Source organism: Toxorhynchites rutilus, chromosome 2 (genome assembly GCF_029784135.1).
Source record: "Toxorhynchites rutilus septentrionalis strain SRP chromosome 2, ASM2978413v1, whole genome shotgun sequence".
Taxonomy (NCBI): domain Eukaryota; kingdom Metazoa; phylum Arthropoda; class Insecta; order Diptera; family Culicidae; genus Toxorhynchites; species Toxorhynchites rutilus.
This window is the reverse complement of record NC_073745.1, coordinates 296,017,443-296,030,079: the sequence shown is the minus strand read 5'-3', so window position 1 is coordinate 296,030,079 and position 12,637 is coordinate 296,017,443. Positions and strand designations below refer to the sequence as shown.

General features: G+C 41.4%; 2 protein-coding genes across 3 annotated transcripts in view; one reads left to right on the top strand and one right to left on the bottom strand.

The window, feature by feature from the left end:
- LOC129770559 (uncharacterized) overlaps positions 1–12,637 on the bottom strand; it is an 82,999-nt gene that overhangs the window by 40,029 nt on the left and 30,333 nt on the right. Inside the window, exon 7 of one of the 2 annotated variants that reach the window (XM_055773474.1) lies at positions 8,825–9,242. The exons of the other annotated variant lie outside the window; for it this stretch is intronic. Within the exon in view, the coding sequence (XP_055629449.1) occupies positions 9,233–9,242 (10 nt within the window). The 3' untranslated portion in view covers positions 8,825–9,232. Of the gene's footprint in view, positions 1–8,824; positions 9,243–12,637 lie in introns of those variants that run through there. 2 annotated transcript variants of the gene reach the window in all.
- Positions 1–12,637, top strand: part of LOC129770557 (septin-7) — a 134,035-nt gene that overhangs the window by 93,973 nt on the left and 27,425 nt on the right. The gene's annotated exons all lie outside the window — the stretch shown is intronic.

Genomic DNA, 12,637 nt, shown 5'->3' with positions numbered 1-12,637 from the left:
CAGTACTTGCAGATTTTGCGACCGTGGGTGTCCTCCAGATTCTGGTTCAGTGGAATAGCGACATCGATGATGGTGACTTTGCGGTCGCTCTTGTCGTAAACCATTATATCTGGGCGGTTGTGGTGGATCGAGAGGTCGGTCAGAACAGTGCGATCCCAGTACAGCTTGAAACGGTCATTTTCCAGGACAGGTGCAGGCAGGTACCGGTAGTTTGGTACGTTGTCTTCCAGTAGAGCACATTGGAGCGCCAGTTGTCGATGAACAATACGGGCCACGTTGTTGTGGCGCTCGGTGTAGGCTGCGTTGGCCAAAACGGGACAGCCTCCCATAATGTGCTCTATGTTTTCAGCTGGTTGATGGCACATCCGGTAAATGTCATCAACGTCTTGATGCCAGACGTACCGCCTGCAGTTTCTCGTCGGCATTATCCTGTCCTGGATGGCTATCATGTCGGCTTCTACTACTGAAGAGAGTTCGCCACGCGTTAGCCACAGATTCGATGCGGCCTTGCCGACGTGTGGCCGGTCCAGTTGATGGGGGTGGGCACCATGCACTGTCTTCTGCTTCCAAGCTGCAATCTTCTCCTCCACTGTCTGCAGATTGCAGTTGAGTTGGTACTCCGCTTGCGCCAAGTGCAGAGCGCTATATCCTCTGTCAGCGGCGCAGACAGCCCGGTATAGCGCGTTTTGGTTGGCGCGTTCTGCGAAGTACTCGCGCAGTTGTCGTATCTGAGCAACACACAGTGCAGATATGTCGACTATTCCAAGTCCCCCTTCTTTGCGTGGTAGGGATACTCTCTCCAGTGCCGATTGAGGATGGTGCATTCCGGCCTCTTTGAATGCTTTCCTCATCCTCCTCTCAAGGTCCTCTAGGTCAGTTTTGCTCCATTTGACTACACCAAAACTGAAGGTCAGCAGGGGAACCGGCGAATGTGACTCGACTCAAGAACTTGTCTCGCAGGATTCGCCACGAAATTATTTTTTTTTTTTATACATTTTATACATTTTTATACATGAAAATTTGTGTTTCATTTGTATGGCACATCCTCCCCCCCCCCCCCCCTTAGTGAGAGGAAAGGAATTTCTATTCACCATGGAAACAATTCGTGTCCTCTAAAACATTCGCATGACAAATTTGGCTCCATTTGCTTCATTAGTTTTCGAATTATGCAGAAATTCGAGTTTCATTTGTATGTCTCCGTGATTTCAACGCCTATGTTCAATTTATGTCTAACCCCTGGTTTTCACATGAATTGGGTATCCCACTGACAGTTCTGCTTGAGATTTTGCTAACGATCCTAGCATCAATCATAGCACCCGGCTGCAGGGGTGCGAAGTAGCTCGCGAAGTAGCGCGAAGTAGCTCTTCTGGTCACGCTCCATCAAGCGTCGTCGAATTATGCGATTGGAGAGGTCCAGATCCAACCTTTCTTTAAACGCCCAAATGCTTGTTCGTGGGATTTTTTTTTACTTCCCGCATGATGCTTCCGAATGATCAACTGGACTGCAACACGGCTTACCTCTTACTTCTCATCAATGTTTCGTTGCGACTTCTTACGCTGAAAGTCATGCACAATCAAATTTCGGACCTGTGTTAAGATTGGTTTTTCACCCACTTTCCGAAAACTTCCCCAGCTTTTTTGACACGCACGAAAAAATGAGTAAACAGTCACGAAAACTATGTTTGTATCAGATGTAAACAGCCAGCTGTCAAAACAGAGGGGTACATCGATAAAGAAAACACGGTAAAACAAATTTACGCAAGTGGATTTTTTCTTGTGTCATACCGTAAAAGTACCAAACAAAAAAAATTGTTCCTAGTCTTTTTTTTTGTTTTTCTAAAAAAATAATCAACGATGCTGAAATGCCAAAATGGTCTACTTATTAATTTGTTTTACGTAGTATTGGCTGAAATATCGAAAAATGTGAAAAAACTTGAAATATTGGAATACATATTTTGATTTCAAATAGGGGTGGATTGGTTTTTGTATCGGTGTATCGCACCACAGCATTATCGTGCTGTGGTGCGATACACCGGTTCAGCTGCACCGAAGGATTGATACGCGTTGGAGATTATCCGCACTGGTGTGGTGTGCATTATAAGTATAAATAATTTTATTAGGTTAAGTTTATTAGGTTAAGAAAGAAAAAACAAACACAAAATTGAAAAATGAACTAAAAAGTGTACATCTGCCACTTTAAATGGCAGATGAAGAAGGAACCGTTGACATGGAGATTGAATCCACTGTCTACCCCTCCATATCTACGGGAGCTGGAAAGTCGCTTAAACGCGTCCCCCCCTCGGATGTCTCTTTAGAGGGAGAGTTAAGTCACCTAAACAAGTCCCCCTCAAGAAAATTTGCAAACCTTTCCTCTTCACCCCCTCAATCTCCTGCTCCCGCTTCCGATCAACTCCCGAACTTGCCTCCCAGCCCTACTGTTCCTGATCCCGCTCAACAATCCAACAATCGACCTCGTCCTCCCCCTCAGTTGTTTCCTCTCCTCATGACAAGGTCTATCCAGAAGATTCACCTGGATCTGGCCAATGGGTTGTTTTCTTCCGGCCCAAACCAAAAGGAAAATCTCTAAATGTCATTCAAATTTCTAAAGATCTGGCAAGATATTATTCCTCCGTGGTCGAAATTAGAAAGGTTAGACCGAACAAACTACGTGTTGTCGTGGCTAATCGGAAGCACGCTAACGATATTGTTATCGACAATCGTTTTGTAATAGAATATCGCGTATATGTGCCCTGCCATAACGTAGAAATTGCGGGGGTGATTACAGAAACGGGTCTGACGAGCGAAATAATAAAAGAGGGAGATGGCAGATTTAAACAGCTCCCTTTGAAGCAAATTAAAATTTTGGACTACCAGCAACTAGGAAATGTTTCCCAGAATGGGGAAGAAAAAAAATTCACGCCGTCCGACTCGTTTCGAGTAACTTTTGCTGGTTCCGCCCTCCCTGACTACGTTATGGTGGATAAATTAAGGCTACCAGTGCGACTCTTCGTGCCAAAGCCCATGACTTGCAACAAATGCAAGTCAGTTGGTCATACAGCAGACTATTGCGCCAACAAGGAGTGCTGTGCCACTTGCGGAGAGCAACATGAGGGGAAATCCTGCAGTGCGACTGAGCATAAATGTTCATATTGCGGGGGATCCCCACATGAGCTCTCAGCTTGTGAAACTTACAAGAGTCGCTGGGATAAACAGAAGCGCTCTTTGAAGAAACGCTCGAAGCGCACTTTTGCGGAAATTTTGAAGGGCGCTTCTCCACTGGCTCAAGAGCAACAACCAATCAACACACATAATGTTTTCGCTACGTTGCCAGTTGACGAAATAGAAGCGGACACAGCTAGCGGGGGCACAACGGTTATTTCCAAAGGGAATCCCCGGCGCAAAAATGTGACCACTCCCAAAGTTCAAGGACAAGTCCCTCCGGTGATACCCCCTGTTAGCTTGCCAAAAAATCGAGTGCAGCGGATAAGCAAAATCAGGTTCCTCCTGGTTTCCGTGGGAATAGTTCATTTTCGAACGACCCAGCACTCGAGGGGACATCAAAAACCCCAACTGTCCCTATTTTTCCGTCCAGCTCAACTTCCCAATCGGGATTTATAAAGTTGTCTGACCTTTTGGATCAAATCTTCAAGTGTTTTAATGTTTCCGACTCCATCAGAACCATTGTCATCTCAATGCTTCCAGTATTGAAGACAATTTTGCAACAATTGATGCAAACATGGCCCCTCCTTGCAATGATATCTCTCTTGATGTCTAATTTAAATAGAGAGGTCGGAGATATCACTGTTTTACAGTAGAATTGTCGTAGTCTTATCCCTAAATTGGATACATTCAAATTTCTAATTCATAAAGTCAATTGTGATGTTTTTGCACTGTCCGAAACCTGGCTCTCTTCTCAAAAAGATCTCTCTTTCCACGATTTTAATATAATACGCTTGGACCGCGATGACAGATACGGAGGGGTACTATGGGGGATCAATAAGTGTCACTCTTTTTTTAGAATTGACCTTCCACCTATTGGAGGGATCGAAGCTGTTGCTTGTCATGCAAACATCAGAGGCAAAGACCTTTGTATAGTCAGCTTGTATTGGCCTCCGAGATCTGCGGTTAGCCGCAAGCAACTTGTTGACATGTGCTCACTCCTTCCTGAGCCACGATTGATCTTGGGAGACTTCAACTCTCACGGAACTGCCTGGGGGGAACAGTACGACGACAATCGTTCATCGTTGATATATGACCTTTGTAACAACTTCAATATGACCGTTTTGAACACTGGGGAAACAACACGTGTACCTAAACCTCCTGCTAACCCAAGTGCTCTTGACCTCTCGCTTTGCTCGAATTCACTATCGTTAGATTGCAAGTGGAATGTAATCCAGAACCCCAACGGCAGTGACCACTTGCCAATCAAAATTTCCATCACCATTGGTTCGAATTCTTCTGAATCTATAAACATAGCATATGACCTCACAAGACACATTGACTGGAAAAAAGCGGACGCAATTGCTCTAGCCATCAATTCCAAAGATGGTTTACCTCCATTGGAGGAGTATAACTTCCTTTCTCGTTTGATCTATGACAGCGCGGTTCGCGCTCAAACGAAACCCATCCCAGGTTCCACTATTCGTCGAAGGCCTCCCAATCCATGGTGGGATAGCCAATGTTCCAAGCTTTATCAGGATAAATCGAATGCATTTAAAGCTTTTCGGAAAAGTGGAACCATTGAAAATTTTCAAACGTATTTATCCCTTGAAAATCCATTTAAAAACTTGATCAAAGGGAAAAAACGTGCTTATTGGCGAAATTTCGTGGGAGGTCTGTCACGAGAAACGTCAATGAAAAAATTATGGAAAGTGGCTCGAAACATGAGAAATCGCTCTTCAACGAATGAAAGCGAGGAATATTCACATCGATGGATTTTAAATTTTGCACGGAAGGTATGTCCCGATTCCGTTCCTTTACAAAAAATTGTTCGAGATATTTCACAAGATAGGTGCGATCTTGATTCCGAGTTTTCGATGGTAGAATTCTCTCTTGCTCTCCTTTCATGTAACAATTCTGCTCCGGGATCGGATAGAATTAAGTTCAACTTGCTGAAAAACCTCCCTGATGTGGCGAAACATCGCTTGTTGAATTTATTCAATCGGTTTATGGAGCATAATATTGTTCCAGATGATTGGAGACAAGTACGAGTTATAGCTATTCAAAAACCCGGAAAGCCCGCGTCCGACTTCAATTCGTACCGCCCAATAGCAATGCTGTCTTGTATACGGAAATTGTTGGAGAAAATCATCTTGTTTCGCCTTGATCGATGGGTTGAAACGAATGGCCTACTCTCAGATACACAATATGGGTTCCGCAGGGGCAAGGGGACGAATGATTGTCTTGCGTTGCTTTCTTCAGAAATTCAAATGGCTTACGCCGGAAAAAAACAAATGGCTTCAGTATTCTTGGACATAAAGGGGGCCTTTGATTCTGTTTCAATAGAGGTTTCGTCAGACAAATTACACTCTCGGGGTCTGCCGCCTCTATTGAATAATATGTTATATAACTTGCTTTGTGAGAAACATTTGAACAATTTTCTCACGGAGATTCGGCAGTAAGTCGGTTCTCTTACATGGGCCTCCCCCAGGGCTCATGTTTAAGCCCCCTTTTGTACAACTTCTATGTAAGCGACATCGAAAATTGCCTTACACAAAATTGCAGCCTAAGACAACTTGCAGATGATGGAGTGGTGTCTGTCGTAGGATCAAACGAATCCGACCTGCAAGGACCCTTACAAGATACTTTGAACAATTTTTCAACCTGGGCCATTGGGCTAGGGATCGAATTCTCCACGGAGAAAACAGAGATGGTGGTTTTTTCTAGGAAGCATAGACCAACAAAACCAAAGCTTCAACTTTTGGGTAAACCGATCACTCATGCTATGTCATTCAAGTATCTTGGGGTCTGGTTTGACTCCAAATGTACTTGGGGGGCTCATATTAGGTATCTGAGTAAAAAATGTCAACAAAGAATAAACTTTCTCCGTACAATTACCGGCACCTGGTGGGGAGCCCATCCCGAAGATCTTATAATGTTGTATCGAACAACTATTCTCTCAGTGATGGAGTATGGCAGTTTCTGTTTTCAATCAGCTGCCAAAACACACCTCATTAAACTCGAGCGAATTCAGTATCTTTGTCTCCGTATTGCGTTGGGATGTATGCCCTCAACGCATACCATGAGCCTCGAGGTTTTGGCAGGCGTACTCCCACTAAAAGATCGCTTCAATTTAATATCTCTTCGGTTCCTCATCCGGTGTAAGGTTATGAACCCATTGGTGATCGGAAATTTTGAGCAGCTGATCGGGCTAAATTTTCATTCTGGATTCATGACTTCATATCATGAATTCATCTCCATGCAGGTTGATCCTTCTTTGTATATTCCCAACCGTGTTTGTTTTCCTGACTACATCAATTCCTCTGTATTTTTCGATCTGTTCATGAAGGAGAAAATCCATGGAATTCCAGATTATCATCGATCGGGGATCGTTCCTACGATCTTCAATGCAAAGTATGGGCGTATCAATTGTGATAATATGTATTTCACTGATGGGTCCTCTATGAATGAGTCCACAGGATTTGGAGTGTTCAACGAATTTTTTAGCACCTCCCACAGTCTTCAGAATCCTTGCTCAGTGTATATTGCTGAATTGGCAGCAATACACTGGGCGCTGGACAGCGTCGCCTCACGACCTGTTGAACACTATTACATTGTAACGGATAGTCTTAGCTCTGTCGAAGCTATCCGTTCAGTGAGGCCGGAAAAGCACTCGCCGTACTTCCTTGAGAGAATACGAGAAATTTTGAGTGCTTTAACCAGACGCTGTTATGTCATTACCTTTGTCTGGGTCCCATCACATTGCTCAATTCCGGGTAATGAGAGGGCTGACTCATTAGTAAAGGTAGGTGCAATTGAAGGCGAAATTTATCAGTGTCAAATCGCCTTCAATGAATTTTATTCTTTAGTTCGTAAAAATACCATCGTTAACTGGCAACGCAAATGGAACGAAGATGAATTGGGCCGGTGGCTCCACTCAATTATCCCTAAGGTTAGCCTCAAACCATGGTTCAAAAATCTGGACATGAGTCGGGACTTTATTCGCACCTTCTCCCGACTCATGTCCAATCACTGTTCGTTAAACGCGCTACTCTTTCGTTTTGATCTTGCCGACAGCAATATCTGTGCCTGCGGCCAAGGTTACCACGACGTCGAACACGTTGTTTGGTCGTGCGAGGAGTATCTTGTTGCCAGATCGAATTTAGAAAACTCTCTTCGGGCTAGAGGAAGGCAGCCCAATGTGCCGGTGAGAGATGTGTTGGCTGGTTTAGACCTTGATTACATGTCCCAAATATATGTCTTCCTAAAAGTTATCGATCTTCGTGTCTGATTGTCCTTATATCCTTATATTCTCCTTTTCCTTTTCCTTCGCGAGAAATCAAATTCCTTCTTATTAACAATAGAATAAGGTGATATGTAAAAACATATTAGATATAAGATAGGCTTAAGAATTGAGTGTAATGAATGTGAGTGTGAATGTGAGAGTGAACATTGTCAACATATCCTTTTATCCCTTCCTTTTCCTGAAGAAAATATGTCACCCTTCTAAACTCGAGTAGACCGCGAGTAATCGGTTTTCTACACTATTAACATTAGAATTAAGGAAAAATGTTTATATATACTTGTAACAATACAGTCAGGAGTTTGGCTCCTTTAAACTTATGTAACTGAGCCTGTAAAAATAAACGATTTAATTAAAAAAAATAAAAATTTCGAAACAATGAAAATGAGTTATGTTGCGTGAGTTGTATGTGTAAATAACCCACTGAATTCAATTAGCAATGAATTGTTTTTGTATAACTTACTAAAAATTGTTCGAGATTGTTTTTATAATTGAGGGGCTCAGAAAGAAAGGGGTGTAAGTGATTTGATCGATTTCTCTTCATCAATTTTTTCTCTACCTAATTACTCAACTTTAAAAACGTTCCAATTTGAGTTTGCTATAGAATCCGATAGATGAGGTTCTGATCTATCTTCCACATTGTCAAATACAGCTGGGAATGTGTTTGCAACTAAAGGCTGATTTAGACGATGCCAGTCAGCGCTCTAGTTGAAGTATCCAGTGAACAGAGAACAGACACTCTGTTCAAGTTACTTGTACCAGTATCGAACAAGTAATTGGCCTCTAACTTGAACAGAGTGTCTGTTCTCTATTCACTGGATACTTCAACTAGAGCGCTGACTGGCATCGTCTAAATCAGCCTTAAGTTATGACCAAAAGAGAGAGTCGATGTAGAGAAATCGATGAAGACACTTACATTTTCATTTTGAGCCCCTCAATTGAAAAATAAATTTCACTTTACCCACGATACAATATCACTCAACAGCCTTTGTGACGTATCTCGTCATCGTGATTCCCACATACTGTTATCAATTTGACCAAGTAATTCCTAATTGGCTCTACGATTGCACCATCTGAGTAATGGAGAAGCACTCATTTCGTTTAGTTTGAATCGATACGTTAACACGTGTGAATCGTGCACCGGAAAAGATAGATTACTTCGACAAAAAATGACATTCGTTGTGGTTTGGTCAATACTTATAATCGTCTTTTTTGTGCTATCCATGGTATGCGCGTTTTCACCAAAATAAGATAGATCGAAATGGACATCACCAAGTGGTCAACGGAATTGGGACAGAAGTCTCCGTGTTCTTTTTTTAAATATGTTTGTCCGTATGGAGCTAACTATAAATGCGTAATACTCATTATAACTTATTTGTGCACACGGATTACAATTCCATTCAGCAATGAAAAAAAAAAACCAAAAGAAGTGAATATCGCGCGCGCCTCGTCATCATTGTGTGTGGTCATCTCTTATGTTTATCACGGTGACACTCCAACCGTAATCGTTATCGCGCTGAGAATGTCGATAGCTTAAACCACTCTAACTCTAAGTGATTCCGCAAGGACTATCGAGTCTAAGCTTGCTTCTCGAAACGGGCTGTCCGTGATCGGTTCTATTCGCGTACACAACTTTCCCGCTTTGTGAAAATATGGTCGAGCTGTTCGTAATTCCATTGATTTCGTTGATAATAGTACTGAGTGCAATTTCGGCGGTACGTGTGAATAGAATCACAGAGCTTTGATTTAGTTCGTTCCGTCCTCCGTCAATTATGGGGAGCTGGAAGAAATATTTTCAGCATTAGCGCTCTTGTGCTTCGATTTTTGTAGATGTAATAGGTAGATGCGAAAGTAATGACCGAAAATACATTCCTTCCACTATCAGTACGTTATCAATGTTGTTCGATATACTAGGGAATACGTCATCATTTTATCATAATTCGGCAGCAAATGTGGTAGGCCAAATTCGCGTGAAATCGATAAAAAGGTCCGAATACACTTCCTCAAAATCACAAGAACTGTTAGAACTGTTGAGAGAAACGACAAAAGTTTGCTGCAGATGGAATCGTTACCTTTAACCTTCCTATACTCGCGCATAGGTCTGACAGACTGAGAATGAATGAGGAGGCTGAATTCAATCACTATTAAAACTGAATGAAGTTGAAGAAAAAATATTTTCTGGAGTTTTTCCCATTCAATTATATATTTTTCTTTGAATAAATACCAATAACGCCTAAAAATACACAATAGCAATATTACAGAGACACGCACAGTCTGTGAGTACACGATTTACGATTTTTCGTGCAAGTACAGGAGTGTTAAGCATTTGTACGGAATCTAATAACAAAAATACAGAAACAATAGAGTCTGGGTGAGCTTGGGCAGATGTCTTCAAGTAGCAGCTCTAAAAATTATATAGAATGAGTATCATGTATATTGTAGTAAGATGCGGATAGTGATCATTCCAAAAAAAAACGCTCGATAGAAACTATCTTTATTCATCTTCCATTCGCAGTATTCTTTTGTACGACGGGTACAAAGAAAGCAAAATATGCTGTCTCGAGGTGAGTACTAACTTCCTAATATGAAACAAGCGAATATTATGATTAATTGAAGTTGAAAGTGAAATGTATGAGCAGCGATTTATTTTGAAAGTTTTTCTCTGAATTATGTGTTCCAACAAGGTAGAAGATGTAATAGGTAGATAACCGTTTCGGGTCACCCCTTCATTAATTCCCTGTTAGGCGTCGTGCACAAATTACGTAACGCGAGTAGGGGGAGGGGGGTGGCGGGTCGAGGTTTCGTTACTTAATGTGACATAGGGGGGAGGGGGGGTAGCCGTGATCGTTACGTAACAAAATTCCATTTTTATTCCTGAATAAATTCACGCGCCCCTAGCTTCGATTCTGAGACAAAAAGTGGTTTGTTTCCTGAGCCAAGATGATAAAGCACGTGTTGTAATGGGCAGTAAGCAGGCACCGCTTAATGCATCTCGAATATTGCGTTAATCTACCGAATCATGATTCTGTCACGGCTGGAAAACATAAGCTAATTCCGTCTGTTATCGCAGGATGCAAAATAAAGCTGGGGCACCTCGATCTTGCTGAAGTTGTTCTATGCAGTGTTCCAATATACGTTGCAGTTTGTTCAGGAAGGCACTGTTCTTCGAACGCATTTCCTCATGGGATCGATTATCAAAGTATGTGCGAGCTGCCTGAAATGGAGATTATTCGGTACCGAAGAATAATCAAGCCAGTAATCATAATGAATGTGGATGGAGCACCAAACGAGAACCCTCGTTTTAAAAAGGTCATAGATATTTTCGATCTATTATTTTAATCAATTGAATTTTGAGTGCATTCAATTGAGTTGGATTGTCTATTTTCCGGCAGGTTAAATACTTCCTCTTGATCATGAGGGATCTCACATGGATAAAAACTCGAAACAAGGGACCCGGAATTGGAAATAAAACATTTTTAGTATACAGGGGAATTGTTAGCTGATTTGTGGAATAACCTAGCGATCGAAGGATATCCCGTCAAAGCAGAATATAGGGGAAAGATGGTAAAGACGGATACCTTTAGCAAATGTCGATTTTTTCGTGAACTTCACAAAAAATATATAGCTATCTCACCACAAAGTCTAGGTCTTTTTTTATAATAAAATTTGTCTTTGAGGCAGAAATTTTGCAAAATGAATGTGTCCGACTTTTTAAAAAAATAAGATTGAGTCGGGAGAGACGGACACTTGGCGGGAAAGACGGACACCTGGGGTGGGAAATATGACCACTATCTGAAAATTCAAGTTTATGTTCTTGATAAGTTTTGGTGGTCTTCAAATAGGCCTTAAAAATGATCGAACAAACAGGCTAGACTAAAATCACCTAAATGGCTTGCAATTTGCAAATTTTTTCATGTCCAAAATAGCTTCCGGCATTCGGAATGACAAATTCGGATTAGGTTTCAAAAACCGCTCTGCTCTGATGATATCTGGTTGCACTTGCAAACGTAGTTAGTGGGCATCTGTTAAACAAAGAAGGAGGAGATAATCAATTTGTTTCAACAACGAAATGTTCGTCTTTAGTCGGTGGAGTGTCCGTCTTACCCGATTAGTATTTTGTTTTCATCAATATTTCTGGAGTAAAAATGATAAAACTTCACCGCTGATTTGATAAATTGGAAGAGAAGTGATGGTAAAACACTCATGTAGCGAAAAATACCTCAAAAAAATTACTCGATAACAATGAGAACCTTATCTTCTGCAGAGGAGAATTTACATCGAGCTGCTTTCTGTAGATTATTTTTTGTTTTTATCAATAAATTTAACAAAAAGCCAGCTAAGCGTACACAGTTAGGGTCAAGGGTATTGATACACTGTATGGCAAGTTTTTATATCGATGAAATTTAAAATAAAAATGTAATTTGTTAATAATACAGGGGTGTCCGTCTTTCCCGACTTTCCCCTATTAAGTCCACAAACTCCCAAATCGACGAAGCGGAATTAGTACAATATCAAATCGAGATGTTTGCTCGTCACGTAAAGACATCCTTAGACCTTTTGCAGGTAGTGAAATGTAACGACAGGAACTACCGCATTGAACGAACGAGTAGTTATTTTTGTGTAAATCAACATCAATTTCTACCAGTTCATGGTCTTCTCAGCTGAACGCAGGATGATTTGAATGCACCAATCCCAACAGATGTGAGCATTAATTTTCCATCTTTGTTTGATCGAAATTCTATGAACTTGTAGAAAGTTCTTCCGAAGTCACTACTCGCATATAAAGAATTTCCGTCTAAACATCTGATTCCGACCTGGGCAGATATCTGATTTTGACGTAGGACTACGTCTAACCGGAAGATATAGGGGGTGAAATGAAAATCTAGGCACTGAACAAGTAGGAAAAAATGCAAGATTTGGAACGCTTATAACTCGAGCATTCCTCAAAAGATCGCAAAGGTTTTTGCATCAATTGATAGGAAATATATCTACGTCTCTATCATAACGAATAACATTTCATTTTTCTTGAGATAAATAATTGAATAATTGTGAAATATCAAGCATTGTCCAAATGCACTATGTGCCCATTTTTGATTGGTCCATTTTGTGCTCCTCAAATCGTACCGACCAAAACGGGCAACCAGAGTAGCAGCGAAATACAATGAAGCACGATTG